Consider the following 27,876-nt stretch of genomic DNA (forward strand, 5'->3'; position numbering starts at 1 on the left):
AGGAACTTCCCAACTAGAAATGGTGGGAATTTTGTGGATCAGTTATGTTGTTCAAGGAGATATTAGAAGGAGAACCATACTTAAAGCTTCCAACATCTGTTCTTATTCTCTTCCAATGAAAGAAGGTTATTTCAGAATGTGGAACTTGGGGGGGAAAAAAAGAAGGCAGGTTACAGAATTGAAATTAAAGTTGCAGAATGTAAAGAAAAGCAACCTTTTCGGAATCAATCTTGCTTGCTATTTGCTGCGCGCAGCATATCTACCTTCAAGCAGGAGGGTGAGAATTCAACAGACGCCATTTTGGAAACTGCATTGATGTGGCTCATTTAGATTTATGCTTTTAAAGCTATTGTTTAAAATGCAGGGTTATTAGCAAGAAACAAAGTATTACCAACTTGTTTGTTAGATGTTGGGGCCATTTTGTTTATTTTGTAGACTAGTTCTCTAAAATGGTCTTCCAGGAAGTGCCAGAGGCTATTCGTGTTTAAAATCTATTTCAGAATGACACATTTGGAAGCAGTCATTTAGGCCATGGCTTACACCCACACCCACACTCTTAGGCATCAGTTAGTTGAGATAGTGTATTGCAAAGCTGTCAGAAGTCCAAAACCTTTAGCCTGCTTTCTGAAATTAGTAGTCCTTGACTTACAATGGCAGTGAAAAAAGTGACTTATGACTGTTTTCACACTTATGACCATTGCAGCATCCCCACGGTCATGTGAGCAAAATCTGGGCACTTCATGTCTCAGGGTCATATGATCCCCTTTTGCAACCTTCTGACAAGCAAAGTCACGCTGAAGCCAGATTCACTTAATGACTGCATGACTGACTTAACAACTGTGGTGACTTGCATAACAACTGTGACAAGAAAGGTCGTAAAATGGGACAAAATTCGCTTAACAACTGTCTCACTGAGCAACAGAAATTTTGGGCTCAATTGTGGTCATAGGTTGAGGACTACTTATACTACCCCTTGAGGGATATCATGTTACTCCAGGACTGAAAAAAAGAATTGGTTGATATGAGAAAATGTGATTTCCAAGTATTGCCCCCATTCCACCAACTTAGACTACCCACTGCAATATGACCTGCTCTGGGCAAGGGATTGTATTGCTGCTTCTAGCACCTGATAGTTAATTCAAGGAAGATCATGGATGATGGGTAATGTATTTTGTTACCAATTGGTTTCATTTTGCATTTATTTGTTTTCATTTCTAATTTCATGCGTTTTGCTGAAGATCTTACTTAGATGTTCAGAGTTCTGAACCTGGGCTCGTGACTTGATTGTATCTCGGTCTCTTCTCCTGTCTTTGCAGACATTATGGGTTGCTGCTGCAGTTTAGATTATGATGATGACTGGGCTATAGATGCTGAAATTTGTGAGGTGTGTCATTATCCTATTGATCCAGCCACCAAGCCACAGGTGAGAAATCTCATTGCTCTGGTTTGCTCATTTGCACATTAATCTCATAACTCCTTTTTGAAAACGCGTTGGGGACACTGGACTGTATAAGTAGCATTTCCTGACCTCGGCAGTTTTGACATGCCCATCTTAAAACTGCCAAGGTTGGAAATACTGGTATAAAGTCTCACGCCAAAACTCCCACATCCTAACTTGTATGTTCCAGCTTTATTTATTTTTTTAAAAAACATGTTCTATCTCTGACCCAGTTGTACACCTGATTTCACAGCTGGCAGAATCAATTTTCATTTTAGTCAGATTAGGAAATATAGGGTGTCATAAGACTATCAGAGAATAATAATAATTTCATTTGGGTGAGGAGGAAGCATTTAAGTTCTGGCCTTCTTCCATCACATTTGAAAACAGTTTTACCTCACTTTTCACCTTTCTTGCAATTAAAGGATGTTTGATTTTAGCATTGTTTCTCCTGCAGAAACCCACTTTAAATGGTCCTGAGTTGCACACTCCTCTGTTGGTGGCCGAAGGGATTCTTCCTCCTAGTTCACCCCTTCAAGGTGAGTGTTTCATTTTCCTTTTGGCTTTGGATGTTGGCCAAGCTATGCAAAGACTATTTGGTTTTCTTAGCAATGCCATAAATCTGTGGCATCTGAGGATTGGTTGGCAAGTTCAGGGGTTGGGGGCAAACGTAGGGCAGAGAACAAAATAAGGGGACCACATCAGTTTATCAACAGGTGGGAGAGATTGCAGAAGTATGGCCCACATCTTAGAAAAACTATTGCTCAAATATATTCAGAAGAATATTCAGATGAATCTCTCCGATGCTTGATTCCTCTAACCATCCCCTCTAACCAATTGTTTCAGTTGTTTTAATTGGGTCAAATTTTGTTTGTTTTGTTAGTTCCTCAGAATTTGGGTGGCTGGTGGGTGTGTTTGAAAATATAAAAATATGATTCATAATGGCTGTCAGGAAAACAAAAGCAATTCCCAAGCAGAAGGCTTTCTCGCCCTTGCTTAGGTCTCCCCTCACTAATACGAGTCTCTATTACGGTAATATAATTCTTTGGCATGTCACAAGTCAGACTGGGCAGGAACTCAAGGACAATTCCGTACCTTTTTTTATTATTATTTGCAAGCATACTCAAAGAGCTCATTTCTCTTCCAAATATTAATGAAAGATTGATGATTCCAGAATAAGCTTAAAAGATTACGGAATAAAGCTGGGGAAAAACAAAGATAAACACACTTTCTATTTACAAACTTTGCTTTGGGCTCAAAGGATCTTTACCTTTGCCAAATTCTAATAGACTACCAGCAAGATAAGAGCCAAGCTGATTCAACCTCTCATTCTTTAGAACTGTGGCTAATCCTTGAGTCTGAACAAGATGTGTGTGCGTGCATGTGCATTCATTCCTTCAGCTCAATTTTTGACATCTGATGACCACCTGGACAAGTCTTTGCGGTTTTTTAGCTATTTTTTTCCCCAAAAGTGGTTTGCCTCCTTCCTAGGGCTGAGAGAGACTGGCCCAAGGTCATCAGGCTGGCTTTGTGCCTAAGACAGGATGAGAAGTCACGTTCTTCTGATTTCTATTCTGCTCCTTAACCTCTATACCAAACCATCTCTTGCTGGTTCCCAAAAGATATTGTCCTACAGTATTGTGGACTCTACGTTCTTCCATATAGAACCAAAGACATTTTTCTCATCTCATCTCTAGCCCTGCAAACCATGTTTACAACTGTTTACAATCTTTACAACTGTTGCTGCAATAATTTGTAATCAGTCAACAAAATAGCATTGTTTACATGCATACACATTGGTCCACAACCAATACATGTCTAATGTCACCAATAGCATTTTTAAAAATATTTTTCCATAAACTGATTAAAAAGCAAAAATGACAATAAACTTCCTTGATTTATTCCTTGGTCAAATATTAACTACTTGCTAAGCATTTAACTGATTCTCACGCTCTTTGCTTCTGTCATATACCACTCTTATTACTTTCAGAGGTCGATCAATTCCACATTCCATAACTGTTTGCTTTAGGATACACTTTTCTTTAAATCAACAAATGCATAATAAAGTTCCTCACATTCATACATGCTTTAATGACTTGCTAAAAAGGACAACTCTGTTTAACCCTTGCCTAGAATAAAGCCACACTGCACTTTCTCAATTTCGTTGATTGATAACTTGCATACTCATTCAGCTGGGCATCACCTTCCAAGGCAGAGTAATATCCCTGTAGTTTTGCAAATTTCCTACTACCATCCCTGGATATAAGGATAACAGCAGGATTTCTCCAGTCATAGACACAGTCTTCACGTGTGTTTTAAATAAATTTTGCACAGATGATCCATAACCATATTTGAACACCTGTAGCCTTATTTTCCAACATACGGCATTCGTGACTTTTTTTCCTTCTTATTGAATATTGATTGCATTTCTTTTGATTCCATTCTTCAACACATCACTTTCCGTTCCATATAAATATTTAAAATGCTCCTTCCAGCTTTCCCTCACTTCACTTTCACTCCATATGATTTCACCACTTTAAGTTTTAAATTGTTTCACTGTGTTAGAGGTTTCTTACTTAGCCCTCTTCACCCACTGAAAACAATATTTTGTGTAGGAGATGACCAGGCTGAGCTCAAGGGAGGGGCCAAACATTCCTAAGACACAAGCACCATCCAAGTCCAGCTCACCTTGAATGCCTCTCTTACCTCCCATTCATTTCCCTTAACCGCCAGTTGGTCAAATTCTTGTAGACAGCTTAAGCTTGCAATAAATCTTTATATGAGCTACCTGAATCTCATTTTATTTCCTTTAGAATCCTTCCTTTTGGCTCCTTTAATTGTAAATGTTGTGCTTGAGTGTGTTGTTTGCAATTATTTTCTCTCTATATATATACTGCTCAAAAAAATAACGGGAACACAAGATAAGACATCCTACTATTAAATACAGTACATTGTGTTGTTTAAGTGTTCCCTTTATTTTTTTTGAGCAGTATATTTATTTCTTGACTGATTTTTTTTTCCCCGGCTGCCATTCTCTTCAATATACCTTTCTTCATCCCCATGTTGCATTCTCATAATATCTTTCCCCATGGTCTTCACACATGTTCATAGTCTTCTGCAACTATGTCCTTTCCTTCTATTCCTAGCAGCCTTTACTCCGAATCCTGTTTTGTTTTCTAAAAATATGTCCATGCCCTTTTTAGATAAACTGGTGGTTGCCCTCTATGACTATGAATCAACTCATGAAGGCGATCTGCTGCTTCGAACCGGAGAACAGCTGAGGATAATAGAAGAGTAAGCTGGTTTCTATTGTGGGGCACTATGTGGTTCATCAGCAAAAGGGATTAACTCTTCTGTCTGAAAACAGCTCAAGTTGCACTGAAGGCTTGCATTTCCACCAGGAAGAGCAGCTTCTAATCATGTTACTATCAGTAATATGGGCCCATGAGGATTTAGACGTACATTTATACTGTGAAAGGTTTCTAAGTGGGCTGTGAGATCCCTCAAAATTAATTTAGCTCAACTGATATAAAAGTGCAAGAACTTGTAAGTATGTATATGTAAACATACACACGCATGCAAACACACACAAACACAAAACAAAACAATGTGAGAATTCCATGGTTTTGCCATGGTTGAATTCAGTCTCTGAGTAGGGACTTTTTACCAAGGCACACAAATTCATTTACTGCCTCTAATGTTTTGTATATGCATAAGTTGTGCAGTGTGTAAAAAAAAGGGGGGTTGGGCTTTGATTGGCAAGCTGCAATAGCCATCTTGATCTATTGGACACTTCTGCTCTCCCCAATGGTGTTGGAGTATATCCCACCCAGGTTCACTATCCTGGGTGGAGGGATGGTGGGGTTCCTTTTGATAAAACACATCACAAAAATTTATTGTGCAAACGTTATACTGTGATAATGGAAAGGATTTTTTGGGGGATGACTGGTGCCTGGCATCCAGCCGACATGGCTAAAGAAACACGAACTGGAAGAAGGAGGAATAGGGTTGTCCAAGCCTAAGTTGGGGTTCACTGTCTGCCTTTGTCTCTTGGGTAGGGATGGGATTGAAGAATAAGGAGATGGACAGACAATTCTTCTCTCTTTTAGGACAGGCGAATGGTGGAAAGCTCAGTCTCTCACCACAGGGCAAGTGGGCTATATACCATGCAACTTTGTCGCCAAGTTGAACACACTGGAACAAGAGCCGTGAGTAGCAAGAACTGTTCTTCTCCATGCCCGTAGCCACAGACAAGCTGTGTTTCTAAGGGTATCAAAACAGGTAAACCTTGATTTACAACCATTCATTTAGTGACCTATCAAAGTTACAATGGTGCTGAAAAATGTGACAACTGGTCCTTGAAATGTAGCATCATATAATTGTGTGATCATCATTTGCAACCTTTGTAGCCAGCTTTTGACAAGCAAAGTCAAGATCACGTGGTGCCTTACTTAACAACCGTGGCAAAACAGATTGTAAAATCAGGTGTGATCACCTGATGCTTCATTTAACAATCACAGCACTTAACAACAAATTTTTGGGTTGCAATTATGGTTGTAAGTCAGGGAATGAGTGTAATGATAAGAGGCTTAAACCTCAATCCAAATCATCCTTACTCAGGTTCAGGCCAGTGGTAAATGAATGTATTAAAAAATCCGTCTAACTGTTGATTGCATTTAGAAATTTTCATTTGTTTCATTTTTATTTTCGCAGCAGAATATAAATGTTACTTATGCAGGTACTCTACTAAAGGAATGCATGTGCTTTTGTGTGTTTTATATAGTTTTCTGTGGAATAAAAAGTTGTGTGTCTATTGTAGTTTTCTTTTTTAAAAAATGTAGGCATTCACGCAAATATATACAGCTGCTAAAGCCAAGTCCTTCTCTGTCCGCTCAACTCCTCTTCTCCAACCTGGTACCCAGTAAAAGGAGTAAAACATTCCTAATATGAACAGCAAATCTGAGTAGAGCTACAAAAGGGGGAAAATCTGCACATATCACAAGAGCATGTGAACAAATGGATTCAGGAAACTAGACCCCTATCAGCCTGACGTCAATACCTGGGAAGATTCTGGAAAAGATAATCAAGCAACGAATCTGCAAACACCTATTGTAGAGGCAAACAAAGTCATAGCCAAAAGCCATCATTGGTTTGTCAAAAACAGATCATGCCGGACAAATCTTATTGCATTTTTTGACAAAGTGACAAAATTAGTGGGCCAGAGGAATGCTGTGGATATAATTTACTTGGACTTTAGTAAGACCTTTGATAAAGTAGACCACAACTTACTACTTCATAAGATAGAAAAATGTGGATTAGACAGCATCACCACTGGATGGATTCATAATTAGCTGACCAACCGCACTCAACATGTAGTCCTCAATGGAACTGCATCTGTTGAGGGAAGTATGCGGTGGGGTATCCCCAAGAGGCCCCGTACTCTTCAATATCTTCATGAATGATTTAGATGACTGGATAGAGGGGGGAACTCAGCAAATTTGCAGATGACACCAAGCTGGCAGGAATAGCTAACACTACAGAAGATAGGATCTTGACAGACTTGAACATTGGGCCCTGTCTAAGAAAATGAAATTTAATGGTAAAAAAAAGTAAGGTTCTACATTTAGGCAAAGGGACGCGGTGGCTCAGTGGGTTAGGACGCTGAGCTTGTTGATCAGAAGGTCGGCAGTTTGGCGGGTCGAATCCTGAGTGCCGCGTAACAGAGTGAGTGCCTGTTACTCGTCCCAGCTTCTGCCAACCTAGCAGTTCGAAAGCACGTAAAAATGCAAGTAGAAAAATAGGGACCGCTACGGTGGGAAGGTAACAGCGTTCCGTGTGCCTTTGGCGTCTAGTCATGCCGGCAACATGACCACGGAGACGTCCTCGGACAAGCGCTGGCTCTTCAGCTTTGAAACGGAGATGAGCACCGGCCCCGAGAGTCGGAAACGACTAGCACGCATGTGTGGGGGAACCTTTACCTTTACATTTAGGCAAGAAAAACCAAAGGGGTGTGTGTGTGCGTGTGCGTGCATGTGTGTGTGTGTATATTAGTAACTGTGAGAGGGATCTTGGAGTCCTAATGGACAGTCGCTTAAATATGAGCCAGCAGTGTGCTGCAGCTGCCAAAAAAACCAACACAGTGCTAGGCTGCATTAACAGAGGGATAGAATCAAGATCACATGAAGTGTTAACACCATTTTATAACACCTTGGTAAGGCTACACTTGGAATACTGCATCCAGTTTTGTTCACCACGATGTAAAAAAGATGTTGAGACTCTAGAAAGAGTGCAGAGAAGAGCAACAAAGATGATCAGGGGACTGGAGGCTAAAACATAGAAAGAGCAGTTCCTGGAATTGGCTAGGTCTAGTCTAATGTAAAGAAGGACTAGGGGTGGCATGATGGCAGTGTTCCAATATCTCAGGGGCTGCCCCAAAGAAGAGGGAGTCAAGCTATTCTCCAAAGCACCTGAAGGCAGGACAAGAAGCAATGGATGGAAACTAATCAAGGACAGAAGCAACCTAGAACTAAGGAGAAACTTCCTGACAGAACAATTAACCAGTGGAACAACCTGCCTCCAGAAGTTGTGAGTGCTCCAATACTGGAAGTTTTTAAGAAGAGATTGGACAATGGTTTGTTTGAAATGGTATAGAGCAGACATGTCAAACTTGCAACGTCACATGACGTCATGCAACATATTGGGACAATTTTTCCATTGCTGGCAATAGGGTGGGCGTGGCTTCTGGATGACATGTCCAGCCCGCGGGCTGGCAATTTGACACCCCTGGTATAGGGCTTCCTGCCTGAGAAGGGGGTTGGACTAGAAGACCTTCAAAATCCCTTTCAACAATCTTGAAAGATTGACTGAGATTTTCTCTTTCTCCTTCTTATATCCAAGAGGGTCAAGGCCAGATTAACTTGAGTTTCTCCTTCATGCCTGGCTCTGTTTCAGGCTAGGCTGACATTTTCCTTCTTTAAGGCCATCCTCATACTTTTCTACCCTACGGAAGTAGATGGTTCCGTTTTCACCGCAAGGCATCTGTCCACCAGAATCATTTTGGCTGATGAGATTTGAAGGCATGTTGTGGATACCACAAAGGAAATGGTCACAAGGACTTTGGTCTTTGTGGGAACCACACTGGAGGCCTGACTGCAAGATGTTCCACAGAAGCTAGACTTGGAGAGTATTTAGAGGCTACACAAAAAACACAACCTCCATCTAACCATAACTACCCAAAGAGAGAAGCAACCTAGAACTAAGGAGAAACTTCCCGACAGTTAGAACAATTAACCGGTGGAACAACCTGCCTCCAGAAGCGGTGAATGCTCCAACACTGGAAGTTTTTAAAGAAAAGACTGGACAGCCATTTGTCCGAAATGGTATAGGGTTTCCTGCCTGAGCAGGGGGCAGGACTAGATGACCTCCAAGGTCCCTTCCTTCTTCTTCTTCTTCTTCTTCTTCTTCTTCTTCTTCTTCTTCTTCTTCTTCTTCTTCTTCTTCTTCTTCTTCTTCTTCTTCTTTTTCTTCTTCCCCTCCTCCTCCTCCTCCTCATCATCATATCATCATCATCATCATCATCATCATCTTGATCCATCAGGATTGTGGTCTAGTCACCACTGACAAGTACAATTCCTTGGGATGTTTACTTTCTCTGCTCGAAAGTTGAAGATTTTTCTCAGGGTAAAATGTTCTCAACATAGTTCTTCAGGTGTTCTTGTGTTTTACTCTTCACCACTGTAATTGAGTCCCTCCTCCTTGTTGCTGCTTGTCCTCGTCTTCTCCTTCTTCCATCTTTCCCAACCCTATGGACTTTCAAGAGAGCTGGGTATTCACCTAATATGTCCAAAATATAACAATTGAAGCTAGTCCTTTGTGCCTCAAATGTAAAATCTGGGCTGATTTGTTCAGTGATCCTTTGGCTTGTTTTCTTGGTTGTTCATGACAAAAAATGACAAAAATATAAAGGGCAAAATTTACAGGTTGAAAAGATATTTACTGGGCAAATGGTAAATGGTTTTGTTCTTAAGGTAGATGGACTAATTTGGGAATGGTTTCTCAAGAAACAAAATATTTTGCCCTTTATATTTTTGGATTGTGTGACCCTGCAGTTCTCTTCTTGTAAGCTCTCCTTTGTTCTTGTGGATCAATATAAATATATGAATTAAAATAGTATATTATATAAGCTGTAGTAGAAATATTTACTGTACGTCATTCTGGGAGTATTCATTTTGCAGAGTGGCCAAGAAAGGTTTCAAATTAAAATGTAAATGTGGCTTTTTCTTCTGCAATAAACAATATCCTCACCTTGTTTCATTTTAAGTCAGAATAGCTGCGGTCGCTTACTTAAAACTATAGAACACGCAATGGGCTGTGGATAGAACTCTGTAAACGGTGTGTCATTTCTTGCAGTTGGTTTTTCAAAGCCCTCGGCAGGAAGGATGCTGAGCGCCGCCTTCTCAGTGCTGGTAATACACATGGTGCTTTCCTCATTCGAGAGAGTGAATCCACCAAAGGTAATTTGTTTAGATCAGCCTTTCCTCTGTATTAGGAAGATGACAAAGAGATTGGAGAGGCAAACTTAAAAGCAACTTTGGAAAAGGTTCATTGGGTGCCTTACATGATAGCAGTCTTCCAAAATTAGAGTGCTGTCACAGAGAAGAGTGGGAGGGGTCGTCCTATTCTCCAAAGGACCTGAGGGCAGCACAAGAAGTAAATGATGAATTAATGAATTATAAACTCAGTTCACACGTTGTTTGGAAAATTAACATATGTATGTAAAGAATAAATATATATACTTAAATATAAATATAAATACTTAACAAACATTTAACACACACACACACACACACACATACATACATACATACATACATACATATAGCTTATCTTTACCTTTATACTGCTAAGCTTGTAAGCCGCCCTTTAAAAAAAATATATAATATATATATATGTATATATGTGTGTGTGTGTGTGTGTGTGTGTGTGTGTGTATATATATATATATATATATATATATATATATATATATGTATGTATGTATGTATGTATATATATATATATATATATATATATATATATATATATATATATATATATATATATATATATAGAAAGAAGTAACTGGTGGAAGCTTATCTATGGCCAACTTGTCACAGTCACCTCAACGCAGCTAATTCACTACAGCCAACTTGCCACGACCAATTTGCCGCAGGACAACTTGCTGCAGGACAATTCAACAATTCAATGTAATCATTTAAAATGTAATGATTTTGTCACTCACATTTCGTTGGGTCCCTCCTTTGGCATCCTTTCTTTAATGATTCTATTCCACAATTTCTTCAGTGTTAGTGAGTTGGCCATGGTGAGTTGTGGTAGACCCTGTCAAAGGAAGGTCCAACCTAGAATTGAGAAGAAATTTCCTGACAGCGAGAACAATTAAACAGTGGACTGCCATTTGTCAGAAATGGTACAGGGCAGGGGTCTGCAACCTTGACACCTTTAAGACTTGTGGACTTCAGCTCCCAGAATTCCTCAGCCAACATTCTGGAAGCTGAAGTCCACAAGTCTTAAAGTTGCCAAGGTTACAGACCCCTGGTGTAGGGTCTTCTGCTTGGACAGGGGATTAGACTAGATTAAGGCCCCTTCTCTTATTGTAGCTCTCCTCCTACAATATACATCAGTTTGAACCCCTCTTCACTCCCAAGGCCTTTCTTAACTGTCCCCCAAATTTCATATTCTGGTTGCTGCTTTGCAGATACCAATAAAGATTTCCCTTCTGTCTTTTACTGGGAAGACAGAGATGGAGGTGTTAAAAACTCCTCCACCTGAAATGGAAGCAGTTTCCCCCTATCAAAGATTTGAACACTTTGGGGTGAAAAGATATCAGAAAACAGAGATATTAAAAGTTCTCAAATTAGCAGAATTATGGGCAGTTGTCAACTTACAAACATTTGTTTAAAGACCATTACAATAGCACTGGAAAAAGTATTTTATGATTGGTCCTCGCATTTATGACCATTGTAGCATTCCCACGATCATGTGATCAGAATTCGGGTGCTTGGCAACCAGCATGTATTTACCACAGTTGCAGCATCCTAGCATTATGTGATGGCCGACTTCTGACAAGCAAAGTCAATGGGGGAAGATGGATCTGCTCAACAACTGAACAGTTCACTTCAAAACTGCAGTGATTTGCTTAACAACCATGGCAAAAAAAGGTCATAAAATTGGGGGCAACTCACTTAACAACCATCTTGCTTAGCAAAGGAAATTTTGGTTCTAACTGTGGTTGTAAATGTGTGCCTTAGGCAACTGCTCAAAAATGTCAAGAAGGCAGCCACAACAAAAAGCGGGAAGACCTGCCCCGTTTAATCCCATAAAAGGGATGGAGCTTTAATTGCTTCAGTGTGGCTGCTATTGGGCACCGACCTTTTTCATCAAAGGGAGAAGATTTTGTGAGCAAAAATGAGAAAAAAAATATTAAAATGTATCCCCTTGAATGTAGCTCTTTTCCTACAATACGCATTTAGTTCGAACCCCTCTTGACTCCCAAGTCCTTTTATACTTGTCCCAGCCAGGAAGGAAGCATTTTGGAGGAAGGAAAGTGATGCCTGCCTCTTTTGCTCTGAGAAAGGGACAGCAAAGTAACAAAATTCTGTTTCTCCCCAGGCTCCTTCTCCCTCTCTGTGCGAGATTTTGACCAGAACCAAGGAGAAGTTGTGAAGCACTATAAGATACGAAATATGGACAACGGCGGCTTCTACATCTCTCCTCGTATCACCTTTGACAGCTTGCACAGCCTGGTAGAATATTATACCAGTAAGGCTAAAGACACTGCTGGAGCCTCTTTTGGGTGGGACTGGGCTGTCCACTCTTCTCATACAGGGAGAGTTTGGGTCCCCCAAGGCCAAGGTCTCTGAGATACTAATGTAAGGGCTGTCAAGTGCCCCGTGATTCCTGTGGTTTTAGCACCTAATGCACTAACATAGTTGCTGTCCTGGGATTTGCACCATCCAGGGCAGTGTTTCTCAACCTCAGCAACTTTGAGATGTGCGGCCACATGACCACGGAGACGTCCTTGGACAAGCGCTGGCTCTTCGGCTTTGAAACGGAGATGAGCACTGGCCCCTAGAGTCGGAAACGACTTAGCACGCATGTGCGGGCAACCTTTACCTTTACCTTCATTCTAGAAGATGCTTTTTGATTTGTAAAAATGGCTCCACATACGAGAAGTTGCCCTTTCTGAGGATAGGGAGGTGTTCTTGATGACCTTCCATGCCTCTCCACTCCTTGTGAAGCTCCAGTGTTATGTGCAGACATGGTCCAGCACCATCCCTTTGGCCTACTTACTCTTCTCCTTTGCACCATCCTATTCACAGATAGCGCTGATGGGCTCTGCACCCGCCTAACCAAGCCCTGCCAAACTCAGAAGCCACAGAAGCCCTGGTGGCAGGATGAGTGGGAAGTGCCCAGGGAGAGCCTGAAGCTGGTGGAGAAATTGGGAGCAGGGCAATTTGGTGAAGTTTGGATGGGTAAGTGGGGTGTAGATTCATGCGTACTCTGCTCAGTCATGACTTTCAGCAATTCAAGAAGCTATACTTTCATTAGAAAAGACTGTTGTTGTTACTACTACTACTACTACACTACTACTACTATTACTATTTTATCCCTTCTTTATCCTTTGTATATCCTTCTATGTAATCCTTCTTCGTCCTACTTTCCCCATAACAACCACCCTGTGATGTGATGTGGGGCTGAGAGAGAGTGACTGGCCCAAAGTCATCCAGCTGGCTTTCATGCCTAAGGCGCAGTGGTGGGATTCAGCCGGTTCGTACCACTTCGGCAGCTAATTTTTTGTTGCCCAGGCCCAGAATGGACTTCCAGAAGTGGCATCCACACAGAGAACCGGTTGTTCACCTATTTGAATCCCACCACTGCTAAGGCGGGACTAGAACTCACCATTTCCTAGTGACTGGCCCAAAGTCACCCAGCCAGTTTTCATATCTAAAGTGGGACTAGAACTCACTGTCTTCTGTTGATTGGCCCAAAGTTACCCAGTCAGCTTTGGTGCCTAAGGAGGGACTAGAACTCACCACCTCCTGGTGATTGGCCCAAAGTCACCCAGCTGGCCTTGATGCCTAAGGCAGGACTAGAATTCATTGTCTCCTGTTTCCTAGCCTGGTGCCTTAACCACTGAACCAAACAGGCTCTCATGATACCAAAGATTAGTTTGGAAAGAGGCCATCTACACTTCCTGATATTTTTCAATTGACAATAAAGAACTTCGTGCAGGTGTTTAATATCCATTTTACGCACCAAATGTCACTGTCTTAATTTTACAATTTTACATAATTTTACATAGTGATGAAGTAGGATTTTTAGTATGGATCAGCTTTGCTGCTGAGCTTTTAATTTAGTTTCGATCACAGTACTGTATGTAAACATTAGCATTTGCTCTTTCCTGCAGCCTGCGTTTGTGGCAGGAAATGACTGCTGAAAAACAATGGTTGTCTTGGCATCACAATGTTAACCAGATCAGTTACAAACTTGGAGGCTACATTTGCAGAACGTGCTCGGTTTGGTTAGCTTCAACCTCAGCTAGCTTCTTCATGGCTTGTGTGAATCCAACTCAACTGATTATTGTGTGTAACAGGACATTGTGCAGGAAATGAGTCAATCTCATAACCAAGTGAAGTATGTTGTATGAATACAGCTGCTGGGTTCAAAGAGGCACGAAGGACTCAGGACTTGTTGTGTCATCTGAATAGAGGCATCCACGTGGTTTGTGTGCTGAAAAGTTCAAGATGGCAGTCACAATCACACAACTGAAGTCCTACTCTGTTTTTACATACACTGTGTAATACATGAAGAAAAATGCAGGGCTTCAGTTGCGTGGTCCTGCCCACACAAAATTGGCCATCAAGAGTTTGAAACAAGGCAGCATGTCGCCTGAAGCTTTCCTGACCCCCTTTCCGCACAAACAGGCCTGCTGCTAGATCAAAAGGGTGGAGAGGCTGCTTTGATGACCAGAAGAGCTTCGCCTTCAACTGTAGCATTATGTCCAGTGATGGGGAAATCAGGCTTAGCCCTGGACCCATATCTTCCCTCTCTCCCTCCACAGGCTACTATAATGGACACACAAAAGTGGCCATCAAGAGTTTGAAACAAGGCAGCATGTCGCCTGAAGCCTTCCTGGCTGAAGCCAACCTGATGAAGAAACTGCGCCATGCACGGCTGGTGAGGCTCTATGCAGTGGTGACTCAGAGGCCCATGTTCATCATTACAGAGTATATGGAAAAAGGTGCGCTTCTGAGAATGTTTCCTCCCATTTCACCTGGATGAAGTTTGGTTCTGACTTGGACGAGGGAAATTTTGCAGGTTTATTCTGATTCTATTAGGTTTTATTTTCTAAATGTGTTCCACATTTCATATTTTTTTCCAGGGAAAGTCTCTTCTCCTCTCCTCTCCTCTCCCCCTCCCTCCCCTCCCCTCTTTGGAGTCCTTTCGATATGTTGAGGAATCCATTCAAAGGTCATAAAAAGTGTTACTTTCTGAGCTCTGTTCTTCATCAAGGTGGCTGGGTGTGAGGGAGCGAAGGCTAGCGTGATCAATAAGATACATAAAGCATATATAAAAGGAAATTATTAGTGCAAACTGCAGCAATTTATATCCGTTTCAGCATATGGAAGGTCTTCCTAATGGTAAGAGCTCCACAACAATGGAGCAGCCTACCTAGAGTCTCTGGGTTCTCCATCTCTGGAGGCTTTTAAGAAGAAGCTGGAGATCCATCTCCACTGGATGGCTTAAATAGTTTTCCTACACACTGCAGAGGATTGGACCAAATAATCCTTGGGGGGGTCTTCCTGCTCTATGGTTCTTTCACTCTATGATCCTAAAAACCAAAAAAAATATTATCAGAGTCTTTGGATGGAAAGTAGGAGATAACTGCAGATTTCAGAATAGCCTGTCTGGGGATGTGATGGTTACTCACTTCTGGACTAATCATCTAGCGCAGTGTTTGTCAACTTGGGCAACTTTAAGCTGTTGTGGGCTTCAATTGAAGTCCAGATACCTTAAAGTTGCTGAAGCTGACAAATGCTGCTCTAAGGGGCTTTCCATCATGGCTGAGTTTGCCACCAGTCCTTGAGCTGACTATATTACTATCATATATAGTACGTACATAAAATTTTATTATATACAGTATAGATTAGAAATAAAGTGCAACAAATAATATTTCATTTTTACCCTCAGTTTCAGGAAACTCCTTTCTCCCTTCCAAGGATTGTCCAAATTGGGGCTCTACCACTTTGGCGGTAGCGGATAGGCAATCTTGGCTGATCTTGGAAAACTGATCAGGATTGGCCCCAATTAGAACCTGGTTGGGGGACAGCTAGGAAATCCCAGGACTTGTAAGCTGGATGGGAAGTTGAAACGTAGCTGCAGAAGATAAGACAATGGGAAACTATTTATATAATATTTCCAAGAAAAAGACATGGATATTTCCATAAACTTCTCAGGAACGGAGCTTGACATGACCCTAAATAAAACTGGTGAACATTTCAAGGGATCATTGCCAAACGTCAGTCCTCTCCCAGAGAAACAGAATAGAACACAGAGGAGCCTTTTTATAAGGTCACCGACTAATATAGATAGTCCTTCATTGATGTCTACAATTGAGCCCAAAATTTCCATTGCTAAGCAAGATAATTGTAAAGTGATTTTTGCCCGGTTTTGCAACCTTTCTTGCCACAGTTGTTAAGCGAATCACTGCAGTTTTTAATTTTTAATTTAATTTAATTTAATTGGATTTATATACCGCCCTTTCCCGAAGGACTCAGGGCGGTTTTCAGGGTAATTTAAAACAAGAAATACAAAAGTTAAAAACAATTAAAAATAATCACAACAGTCTCCCTGAAAAAAAGTTAAAAAAAAAAAACCCAATTAAAATTAAAATTCCCAGCCTGGGCCAGAGAGCTTGAAGAATGAATTGTGGGGTTGTTAAATGAATCTGGCACTGACTTTGCTTATCAAAAGGTTGCAAAAGGTGATCACATGGTCGGGGACACTGCAACTGTCTTAAATACATGCCAGGGCCAGTTGTCTGAATTTTGATTATGTGACCACCGGGATGTCGCAACAGTCATAAGTCAAGGACTTCCTGTAATACCAAGCAGGTCGCCCCAGAACAAAGTACAACTACCTGGAAATCTGCATTGAATGGAGTTGGGTAGCTGCTTATCTATATGTCTGTCTGTCCATCTCTCTCTCTCTCTCTCTCTCTCTCTCTCTCTCTCTCTCTCTCTCTCTATCATCATCATCATCATCATCATCATCATTTCCCACCTTTATTATTATACCTACATAGACACCAACCATGGTAATCAAAACCAGGCCCCGTGAATGAACTGATAACTTCATTCACACATGATGTTGAACCAATGTTTTTTTAAACTATGGGTTGCTGAGTAAACCACCAAGGAAATGTTCACACATACAAAGCCAAAACTGAATGTCTTTGGGCTGCCTTTGCCTTGCTGAGACATCTGAGACAGGATGGAGAGCAACGCAACCAAGCCAGGAATGATGATAATTACCAATGGCAGACAGAGAACACCACCTTTGATCTTCCAGCACTTTTTCTCTGCCTCTTGCTGGGGGTATACAGCTAGTCCTTAACTTATGACCGTAATCGAGCCCAAAATTTGTGCTGCTAATTGAGACAGCTGTTAAGTGAATTTTGCTCCATTTTACAACCTTTCTTGTTAAGTGAATCACTGCAATTTTAAGTTGGTAAATATGGTTGTTAAGTGACTCTGGCTTCCTCACTGACTTTGCCTGTCAGAAGGTCGCAAAAAGTAAACACGTGACCTTGGGGCACTGCAACAATCCTAAATATGAGTCAGTTTCCAAGTGGCCTAATTTTGACCGTGTGATCATGGGGATGCTACAAGGGTCATAAGTGTGAAAAACAGCCATAAGTCACTTTTTTCATTGCCGTTGTAACTCGGAATGGTTACTAAATGAACTGTTGCAAGTCGAGGACTGCCTGTAGTCTATTATTCCCCCTGTTCTTTCAGAGCCAGCCGAGTTATTTTGCAGAGTTCCCTTTGCTCTAGATAGTTGGGCTTGGAAGAGATCTTGCAGGATTTGGCACAAGGCCATGGAGAAAAGGAAGGAAATGAAAGGCACTTGCAATTTAGCTAGCTACAAAAAGGAGCAAAGCCTTCCAGGATACAAAAATAGCTGGGGGATCTGGGAGGGGTTTCCTGCCAGCTATTCTCTCCATCTTCAGGAGGCTGCAGCAAACCTAGGCTCCCTCCAGCCCTGATTAGCCATCAGGCAGAATAACAGCGTGCTTAAGGGAAGGGAGGCACCATGGAGTACCCCCCTCCAGCTATCCTGCCATTAACTCTCTCCTGGCCACAGTTAGCATTCAGCCTCCAAGGAGTCTTAATGTCTTGTCAACTAAACCATGGAACAGCCAAATGGCATCGTTGCTTAGGGCAGCGTTTCCCAACCTTAGGAACTTGAAGATGCGTGGACTTCAACTCCCAGAATTCCCCAGCCAGCTATGCTGGCTGGGGAATTCTGGGAGTTGAAGTCCACGCATCTTCAAGTTCCTAAGGTTGGGAAACACTGGCTTAGGGTACCAATTGGCCTTCATCCAACTCTGGGCTCTTCTCTCTATGGATTAAGCTAGTGGTGGGCTCTTGTATTTGAACTTTAAAGAGCACCAAGAGTAGCCCATTCCCTCTTCCATTCCAAAGCCAAAGGCTCAGATGTTCTGCATGTTTGACACCAACCCAGAGATTGATATACAGAACAGTAGACAGAATCCACATGGTGGACCTCTCTGCACAGGCAGTACTGAAGTGGCAAATCTTTTCCAAAATCCGCTGGGCACGAGGCAGATGATGAAGGGGGCAGCGCAAGCTATATACAGTATACCATCTTCCCCATTAAGTCTAAAATACACACACCCAAGCTGCAGGAGGGCAGATGTGCAAACAGATTCTTTGGCCACCCATAGACCTGTGGGTGTGTGCTCTGATCGTTGCTGGGTTGGTATATTTCAGTTTAACTTTCTGTTCCTGAAAGTGCATTGGGCCAAACTTTCATTGCTCTGTGGCAGTTTTTTTCTTTCCTCAAAGAATTTTCTTCCCCATGGGAGAAACAGCCCCTGTCTGCTTGGCTCTTGGACTTTCTGTGGTTCAGTTTCACCACCTGCCTGTTTTATCCCATCTAGTCCATTTCATCCACCCCACCCCACCCCATCATTTCACAGAAAGCTCCCAGATTTGATTTGCCAGGGGGATCTAGGATCCTTGCCCCGTGTGGCTAGTCCTTATTTAGTGACTTTTTACAGTTATGATGGTGATGGAAAAGTTATTTTACAACCATTTACCACCTTCATGAGCCAGTAAAGCAAAGGACAGTTGAAATCAGATCATAAGCACAGTCACAGTTTCACTTACTGACCATTTTGCTTAACAAACAAGTTGCTGGTTCCAATTTTGGTTGCTAAGCATGGACTATCTGGACCCTAGCATGCAAAAGTGATAATGTTGTCGTTTTAAAGCATGTGGCAGACACTAGTGTCCAACAAATAAATCTCTTGTTAAAAAAAAGTGTGTGGAAAAAAGTCTGCAGAAGGTGGGGGTGGGCGTCAAGAAAGTCAAGATGGCAGCCACAGTTTTGTGATAGAAGCTCCAATCCTTTATGTGAGTTGTACAAATATGAAAAAGGGACAAGGTTTTCGCTGTGCAGTTGCAGAGCTTGACTTTTATAATCATATCTGCACGTGCCAACAAATGATCCTTGAAGGGGAAAGATTGTAGTAACTGTTGCAGCATATGCTATGAGTAAATCAGCTTTTACAGTGACAGAATAAAATGCCCATATCTTAAAACTGGCCATCTCGGATGCCCATAGACATAGCCAAGCACTGGGACTAGCATGGGAGGGCTGGATATTCCACGTCTCGGGGAGCCATGTGCACCAAATCAGCCATGATGAAAAACTTTACTCTGCCTGCTGTTTGACCCTACAGTGTTCAGCCTTGGGGAATGCGGAATTCTTGCTGATTTATTACAGCTGACAGCCAGATATTAGCTGATATACTAGCTGATTTCCATCTCTTGGCTTTGGGCTGCCAGGGTTTCAAACACATCAGTGAGCATGATTTTACTCCGCTCAGCTCAAGAACTGGCAACTGGGTGGGGGTGGATGGCAAAATTTTCTGGCTCTTGTCTGTCCAGGGGACAGTCTAGCTCAGGGGTGTCAAACTCAATTTCATTGAGGGCCACATCAGCATTGCGGTTGCCCTCAGGGGGCCGGGTGGGTGTGGCCTGGGTGGGCGTGGCCTGCTGGGTGGGTGTGGCTAGAGTGCGTATGGCTTACTGGGTGGGCGTGGCCAGCTCTACATCGTTCGCCTCAAGGGTGCCTATGGGGGCCTGGGCAGGAGTGGGACAGATCTGAGGGTCTCTGGCAGAAGGAGGGTCTCTGGGCCAGGGCCAAGGCAGAGGGGGCCGTTCCCTCACTGTTTCCAGGATGGCTTCGGGGGGCACATGAAACCACTTCACGGGCCGGATCCGGCCCCCGGGCCTTGTGTTTGACATGTCTGGTCTAGCTTTTCTGCTACTCCACTTTCTTTCTGGAGTTTGAAAAGAAAACCAGAGATTTTCACTCTGGTTTAAGGCATCTGGAACATGGTCACATTTTTTTTCCCTGTGAGATTTTGCTGCCCCAGCAGAAGAACTTGGCTTTGAATCAGAACTGAGAAGGCTAGATTAGGGGAAACACACACGCACGGGCACACACACGCATACGTGCAAACATCTTACCCAAATTAAGGAGGATATTTTGGTCTCTTCCTAGGTTGGCAGAATAGATAGAGGAAGACATAAAAGGACATGGAAGAAAAGCACCCCCAAAATGGTGCTTCTAAATCTGAGATGCGAATTTCTACATCACCATCAGATAGCAGCAGAGGGATGCAGAACTTTTTGGCTCACTTTGCCCTCTATTGGCCATCTTGCATTTTACATCCTACTGCTGCTTCAGCTATAGTTTAATTATCCCTGAGGGGGATTTGGGCCACAAATCATAAAAGGGCCAAGTTTGAAGACCCCTGACCTTCCTTAAGATTTTGCCTGCCATTTTGCAGGGAAATAATGCTTCAAGGGCAACTTTTTTTTTAAAAAAATTAACCTTCTGAGCCAACTTTCTCCAGTAGATATCCAGCAGATGTATTGGCTCAGCATTATGGGAACTGTGGCGATTACATCTGGAGAATACCTTGTAGAGGTAATTTGACGTAGGACATAATGCAAAAACAGTTTTTTTAAAAAAGTTAATGAGTAACGCACAAAGTAGCAAAATAAAGAGATGTCCTCCTACCCCAATGCTGGATTAGATCTCCCCCCCCCCTCTGCTGGGAATGATGATCAGAAGATTTTTTTCCCCCTTTGGAGCCATTTTAGAATCATGGTTTCTCCAGAGAAAGAACCTTCCTTTTTATTATTCTGGAAAGTACCAGCAAGACATCTCAGGCAGTCTTCTCCAACTTTTGTTCTCCAGATTTGCTGGACTATGAATCCTTGTCCATGCTGTCTGGGAATTCTGGGCACTGTTGTCAGGAACAAGAGTGTCCACAGGGTATGGTGTAAAAAAATAATAATCAAGATGGCTGTCACAACACAACTGAAGCTCCATCAACTTTTTAAACCACAGCCTGCAGACACCCCTGATCGAGAACCAAATTGTTGAAGGATACATCAAATGGATGATTACAATTATTCCATGGGTGGGAAGAGTTACTTCGCTATGTTACCAGAGAAATTCTCTAGAACAGGGATGTCCAATCTTGGCAACTTTGTGGACTTCAACTTCCAGAATTCTTCAGCCGGTCTTGCTAAGACTCAGTTGTAAGACATCGCATAGCTCTCCATGGGATCTAACTGTGTAATGTTTGAGTGTAGCTTACTTCATATTTGTATACTTAAACCACCACACAATCTATCATGTCCTGTTCCGGGTACTGCTGGGAATGAAAGGGATTTATACCCATCTATATGCAAGCTATTTTCAAGCCATGTCTCTTTGAAGTATATCAAATTCAGCAATGTAATTTATAAAATCAGAATCTTGGAATTTAGCCTTCCAAACCTGCAATATTCGTTGAGAGAACGCTTAGGGGTTTAAGGGCATCCAAATGTCGATCTGAGTTCCCAGCAATTGCCATTCTTAGAGGCACTCCTGAGGAATGGTGGGAGCACAGATTTGTTGCTAAGGTCAACTACTGAATAGGCGAGTGCATTCTGTGAATCGGAGAGGGCAACATCAGTGTCAAAGATAGTCCCAGAGATAGCACAGGACTTGAAGCCAGGCTTTTGGCTCTGCCAGGTGCTGGAATGAGGGTTACCAGTTTGATCTTCAACATTCCCATCTATCCCCCATAAGGATATGCAGATGTTTTCTGGGGGAATGCAATAGGGGTACCATACTGTAGGTAAATGTTGGAAGCACATCTAGATTCAAAGAAAGCATAAAGTGAACTTTTCATTCGGGGCCTTTGAAGTTAGAATTGTCTAAGTAGCAGCAATTTTAAGAGAGCAAGGAATCTAAGGAGAGTTTCTTCAACATAGAACAGCATGTTTAAAAGAATCTGGAACAAAGGAAGGAAGGAAGGAAGGAAGGAAGGAAGGAAGGAAGGAAGGAAGGAAGGACTTGGCAACTTTAAGATGCATGGACTTGCTGGCTGGGCAATTCTGGGAGTTGAAGTCAACAAGTCTTAAAGTCAGGCTTGCTCGTCACATTTATGTGGTAAATGTGAATAACACAAGGGAATATTTTATCAGCTTTGGTGGAGATGTAAAAAAGTTAGAATATTTTAGATAAAACTGTATACACCAATTCTGAGGATTTTAAAAATCAATATACCCCTCCTCAGGGTACCGCCGGTTAAGGAATGCCGGCGGGTTATTCCCAGGGGAAGGGCATTCTCTGTGGGCGCACCGGCCCTATGGAACCAACTTCCCACGGAACTCAGGACTGCCCCCGACCTTTCCTTATTTCGCCGGGACTTGAAAACCTGGTTCTTCGAGCTGTTTGGCCCAGACTGAGGGGTTTTAATTTAATTTAACTTAATTGGGTTTTAGTTTAACTTCAGGGACTGTAATTTAATTAATAGTTTTAATTGATTTTAATTTTGTATATTATGTATTTTAATTTTCCCTGTAAACCGTCCTGAGTCCTACGGGAATAGGGCGGTATATAAATTTAAATAATAAATAAATAATAAATAAATAAATATACAATTGAAATTGGAGACTTCTTTGGGGATTGATGGATAAATAGCTAGAAAAAAAGTTATCGAACTTTGTTTTCATACAGTATATGACAACTGCAGTGAAATTATTATATGTACAAAAGGGGAAAGATTTGGCACAACTCACAATGGAGGAATGATTGGTGAGGATGATGACGCTTGCAAAGATGGCTAAATTGACTTCCTTGATTAGAGGAAAAAAATCTACATTTATGGCTGACAAGAAAACCCTTAGAGACATTTTGTGGGAAACAAAGTTGATTTTAATGATTAGAAAAAGTGATAACAGAAAATAGAGCTTATAGCTCTTGTAAGCATTACTAATTTTGTATTTGTGTACTTATAACTGAAGGGGCACTGAGCATATTTTGACTGATGATTTCCCCTTCTTCTTTCTAGGCAACCTGGTAGATTTTCTCAAAGCTGCAGAAGGCACTAAATTAACAATTTATAAACTCCTAGACATGTCAGCACAGGTATGAACAAAATAATATAAGGGGTGAGAAGATATAAGCAGACAGAATGGCTGAAGTGGAGCAAACAGTGAAAATGCCTTTTATTGGGGGTGGGAGTGTTAATGGGTAGAAAACTTATTTTTAGGCATGAAAAGAAATGGTAGAAACATCTTCTGCTAAACCAGGGAATTTAGTTGGCTGTAGCTAGAATCTCTTTAGAACAACAATCCCACAAGATCCTTAAAAAGAGATCTAAGGTAGAAAGAAGTAAGGAGAAACGTTTTGATAGTGAGAACAATTGATCAGTGGAACAGCTGGCCTCCAGAACTATCACTCTTCTAACAAGAGATTGGAAAGCTATTTGACTGGGATGGTATGAAGCCCCTGCCTTGAGCCAGGGATTGGACTGGAAGACCCCTGAAGACCATCCAGCCTTATTATTCTATGTTCTACGGTATGGTGTGTGCATTATTCATTTTCATTTCTGGGCTGGCCAAAAGCCTTGACTTTTCCAGGGAGCGTTTGCTGTTTCCTCTCCTTAAGTACAAGGCGAGCATGTCCACCTAGTGGTCTCCAGGCTAGGCCATTATCCAATTCAGTTTGTTAATTGAAGAAACCAGCCAAACCTATTGTCTGGAACAAACGTGTCCTGAGAGTCACAAAGGCTGCAGGTTAAAACAAAAACAGGCCTTGCTCATGAATGCCTCACGTTTGGCTGCCTGCCTCAGAGCAAAAGAAAGAGGAGGATTCAGAGGGATGTATGTATGTATGTGTATATAAATAAATGCTGTTTTTTCAGCCTGTTTTACAGCAGGATGGTTGTGAGGATTCATGGGAAAGGAAGCGAGTTACACTTGACCTGAGTGCTCGGGAGGAAAGCTAGGGTGGAAATGCAGCACAAAAGTATGTGATGTGTGTCTCCTCTTTGCCCACAAAGATAGCAGAAGGAATGGCCTTCCTGGAGAAGAAAAACTATATCCATCGTGACCTGCGGGCTGCCAATATCCTGGTGTCTGAAAGCCTCTGCTGCAAGATTGCAGATTTTGGGCTGGCCCGCCTTATGACGGACGACGAATACACTGCTCAGGAGGGTGGGTCTCTTCTGGCCCCTCGGCCTTGCCAAGCAAGCAAAGCTTCTTCCTTCTTTGGGGAGGGGGGGGAGGGCTGCACGGAGGGTGTCGAAAAATTCAAAATGGCAGCTTCAAACACTCAATCCATTTTTTCGTGTGGGGTGCAATGCATGTCAAAAGGAGGGGGGGCTTTGATTGTGCATTCAAACTTTATTTATTTTATTTATTTAATTAGTTTTCTATACTGCCCTATTCCCGAAGGACTCAGGGCGGTTTACAGGGCAATATTTAAAAGACAATATAAATTAAGATAAAAATAGAATTAAAAAGAATTAAATTAATAATAGCCCAACAATAAAACAATGTTAAAACTTAAAACTAAAAACCCCCTCAGTCCTCACTTTCTCAATCTTTTTTTAAAAAAACTCCCTTAGAAACACTCTTGCCATGACTTCATGCTTCTGAATGGGCAGATCAGGGTCCATGAATTATTCTGAAGATGGAATTGAAGTGAGGGTGGGAGGGAAGGAGTTAGGACAGATGACCTTATGCATAGGTACTATGCACACTGATTCCAAGTGTTTCTCAACTCTGGCCACTTTAAAGTGTGTGGACCTCAACTCCCAGAATTCTGGAATTGAAGTCCACACAGCTTAAAATGGCCAAGGGTGAAAAATACTGGACCACAATTGATCCTTAGAATGCAGGTGTGTGATGCGCACCCAAGCTAGGCTAAAGGGTCAGAATCCTTTCTCCAGAAAAAAAATCTCTGTAATGTGCTGGTCATCGACAAAAGTCTGATTTTTACAGATGATGAACATTTCTGATGATGTGTACATCAAGGACATGTGGCGTAAAATGCTGGCATTCCAGAGTGTGCAGCTCCTTCTTGTGGCCGATGCAATGAAAGTTACTAGTTTTCCTCTTGGGAAAAATTAGTCTTTCTTTTTCAGCCTTCCAACTCTCCTGATAGGCTGAAACTTAGTTTTTGAATTCACAACCCACAGAACTAAGGAAGTTCTGGGAACTGAAATCCAGAGGAAACAGGTGGGTCTACTCTGCACCAAGATATCATTCTTACCCTCTTAAGATTTCTTCCTTCAGGAGCAAAGTTTCCAATTAAATGGACAGCCCCCGAGGCCATCAATTATGGAACATTCACCATCAAATCAGATGTCTGGTCATTTGGGATTCTACTGACTGAGATCATCACTTATGGCCGGATCCCTTACCCAGGTCAGTAAGTAGCAATCTATTTCCATTTGTGATCCATACAAAATAAGTTTGCCTTTGTCTAAGGCAGGGTTTCTCAAACTTGGCAGCTTTAAGATTTGTGGACTTCAACTCCCAGAATTCCTTAGCCAGTCACAGTTGCTGGGGAATTCTGCAAGAAGAAGTCCACGCGTCTTAATTGCTGAGCTGAGAAACTCTGCTGCAAGGTAAAGAGTCTGGGAGAAGCATCGCCACATCTTTTGGGGGTGCTTTATGTTGCAACCTTTGTGGCGGGAAGTGCCTCACCTGGACCCCAAACCCCATTCTTATTTGCTGCTTCTCTTCTGGCTGCAGGAATGAGCAATCCAGAAGTCATCCAAAACCTGGAACGAGGGTACCGGATGCCGCAACCAGACAACTGCCCAGAAGAGCTGTACAAACTGATGCTGCAATGTTGGAAGGATAACCCAGAGCAACGCCCCACTTTTGAGTTCCTGAAAGGGGTCCTGGAGGACTTTTTCACTGCCACGGAAGGACAATATGAGCAGCAGGTGTGAAGATGGCCTCAAGCCAGGATCCATGGTACACTATTCTCACAACCAACAGAAAAGATGCTCTTTTGAAGACTTTGCCTTGCATCCAACATGGCGGGGGTAGGATGGAGAAGAAGGGCTTATTGGGGACTCCAATGACTTCCTGAGTTCCTTATCTCCGGCAAACTTCCCCCTTTTTTCGAAAGGAAAAGAAAACCAACATTCAAAGGTGCCCAGAAGAACTGAGATGGAGAGTTCTCGCACATGCTCAGCAGGCCGAAGCTAGCCTTTTACTATTATTATTACTTTTTGCTTCAGCTGTTCTGTAGATGGCACATGCCCCTGGTATACTGTAGGTAGTCCTCGGCTTATGATCATGCTGAACCTGGCAATTGCGATTGTAAGTTGTGACAGTCGTAAAGCAAATGACCAGTTTTTATGGCCCATTTTGCAGCGGCCTTAAAGCAAAAACTGGTCATTAAGCAAATCTATTTTTGCTACGGGACATTTTTTTCCAGAAATTTTAAGTAAAACGCTGGTTTTCAGCAAAACCATTGTAAATGGAGGTCAAGTGTCTTTGAGGGAGGGGCAACATCAGAACTTCAAATCTAAGTCATAAGTAGCTTTTTTTTGGGGGGGGGGTCTGTTGTAACTTCGAGTGGTCGCTAAGAGACCAGTTGTAAGTTGAGGACTAGCTGTACAAATAAAGAACCACTGGAAGGCTGTTTCTTAAGGCAACGGTCCTCGAGGGCATTGGCTTTTCTGGGATTGCAACCAGTCTTGGAAGCTGAACAAAGACAATACAAAGTGATTCTGGGATGTGGTCAAAAAAGTCAAGACGGTGGTCACAATTGCAGTGGAAACTCTGCCTTTATTTTTGCGGTGACACCCATGAAAAAAAAAGAGAGCTTAGCTTGCACTATTGTGGCTGCCATTTTGACTTTTTCTGACCACACCTTGGATCTGACAAAGAGAAAGGAAGGTGGAGGAGGAAGGAAGGTAATTTACAGGTTCCTTCTAAGAGAGGTTATTTTAAAACCATTGTTTCTTGAACAAGCCATAACTTGGGTTCACACATGACCTTAAATTGTGGCTTCCAAAACCACAGCACAGATAGGAGGAAATTACACAATTTGATCTGTTCTATATGCACACAAGCTTAATACATATAAGTTATGCATGCAAAATTCTGTGTTTTCAATTGTACGATTGATTTAGATTTAGATTAAAATTCCTAATGAGGGTTTTTTTTTTCCAAAAGAACAAAACGTGCAGTAAATTTAATCAGAATAGGTAAAAAAAAACAAAACAGCGCCCGGAGCAGGGGTAGCTTAAAAAACGAAGGGCAGATCATTCTAAGATTTAAAAAAAGGCTCGTTTCGAAAAGTTCAGTTAAAACAAGAGCAGCGAATGAAACTTAAAACTTGCTAAATCCAAATTGAACCTTTAAAAAAACTTTGATGCGGAATTTGTGTGAATTTTTAATAAAGGCGCAGCGCGGGTTTTGAAAAGCAGAAGATGCTCATGTTTCCCCGCTATTCTCACGTTGCTTGCTCGGGGGGGAAGGAGGGGGGGCCGCCCGCTGCTTCGCAGGGGATCCAACCAGAGGAATGTTCCCCCTTCATGTGAAAATGGTCCTAGCCCTGGGGTAGGCAACCTCGGCTCTTTTAGGACTCATGGACTTCAACTCCCAGAATTCCTGAGCCAGCCAAGCTGGCTCAGGAATTCTGGGAGTTGAAGTCCATGAGTCATAAAAGAGCCGAGGTTGCCTACCCCTGGCCTAGCCCATCCTAAACACACCCCTCTATTTCTCCTCCTGCGACAGTGGTACGGCCCAAGC

The 27,876-nt window shown here is 42.2% G+C and overlaps 2 protein-coding genes across 2 annotated transcripts in view; both read left to right on the forward strand.

Moving 5' to 3' along the window:
• FAM167B (family with sequence similarity 167 member B) overlaps positions 1 to 27,876 on the forward strand; it is a 99,551-nt gene that overhangs the window by 15,367 nt on the left and 56,308 nt on the right. The gene's annotated exons all lie outside the window — the stretch shown is intronic.
• LCK (LCK proto-oncogene, Src family tyrosine kinase) lies at positions 1,322 to 26,618 on the forward strand (the record flags this gene model as incomplete). The annotated part of the gene is made up of 12 exons (XM_083370172.1): positions 1,322 to 1,423; positions 1,896 to 1,977; positions 4,642 to 4,732; positions 5,548 to 5,646; positions 9,848 to 9,951; positions 12,107 to 12,256; positions 12,817 to 12,969; positions 14,559 to 14,738; positions 23,166 to 23,242; positions 24,159 to 24,312; positions 25,396 to 25,527; positions 25,858 to 26,618. 12 exons carry the CDS (start codon positions 1,322 to 1,324, stop codon positions 26,058 to 26,060), a joined length of 1,527 nt encoding a protein of 508 aa, XP_083226298.1. The 3' UTR covers positions 26,061 to 26,618.

Source organism: Vipera ursinii (genome assembly GCF_947247035.1).
Source record: "Vipera ursinii genome assembly, chromosome: 9".
NCBI classification, from domain to species: Eukaryota; Metazoa; Chordata; class Lepidosauria; order Squamata; family Viperidae; genus Vipera; species Vipera ursinii.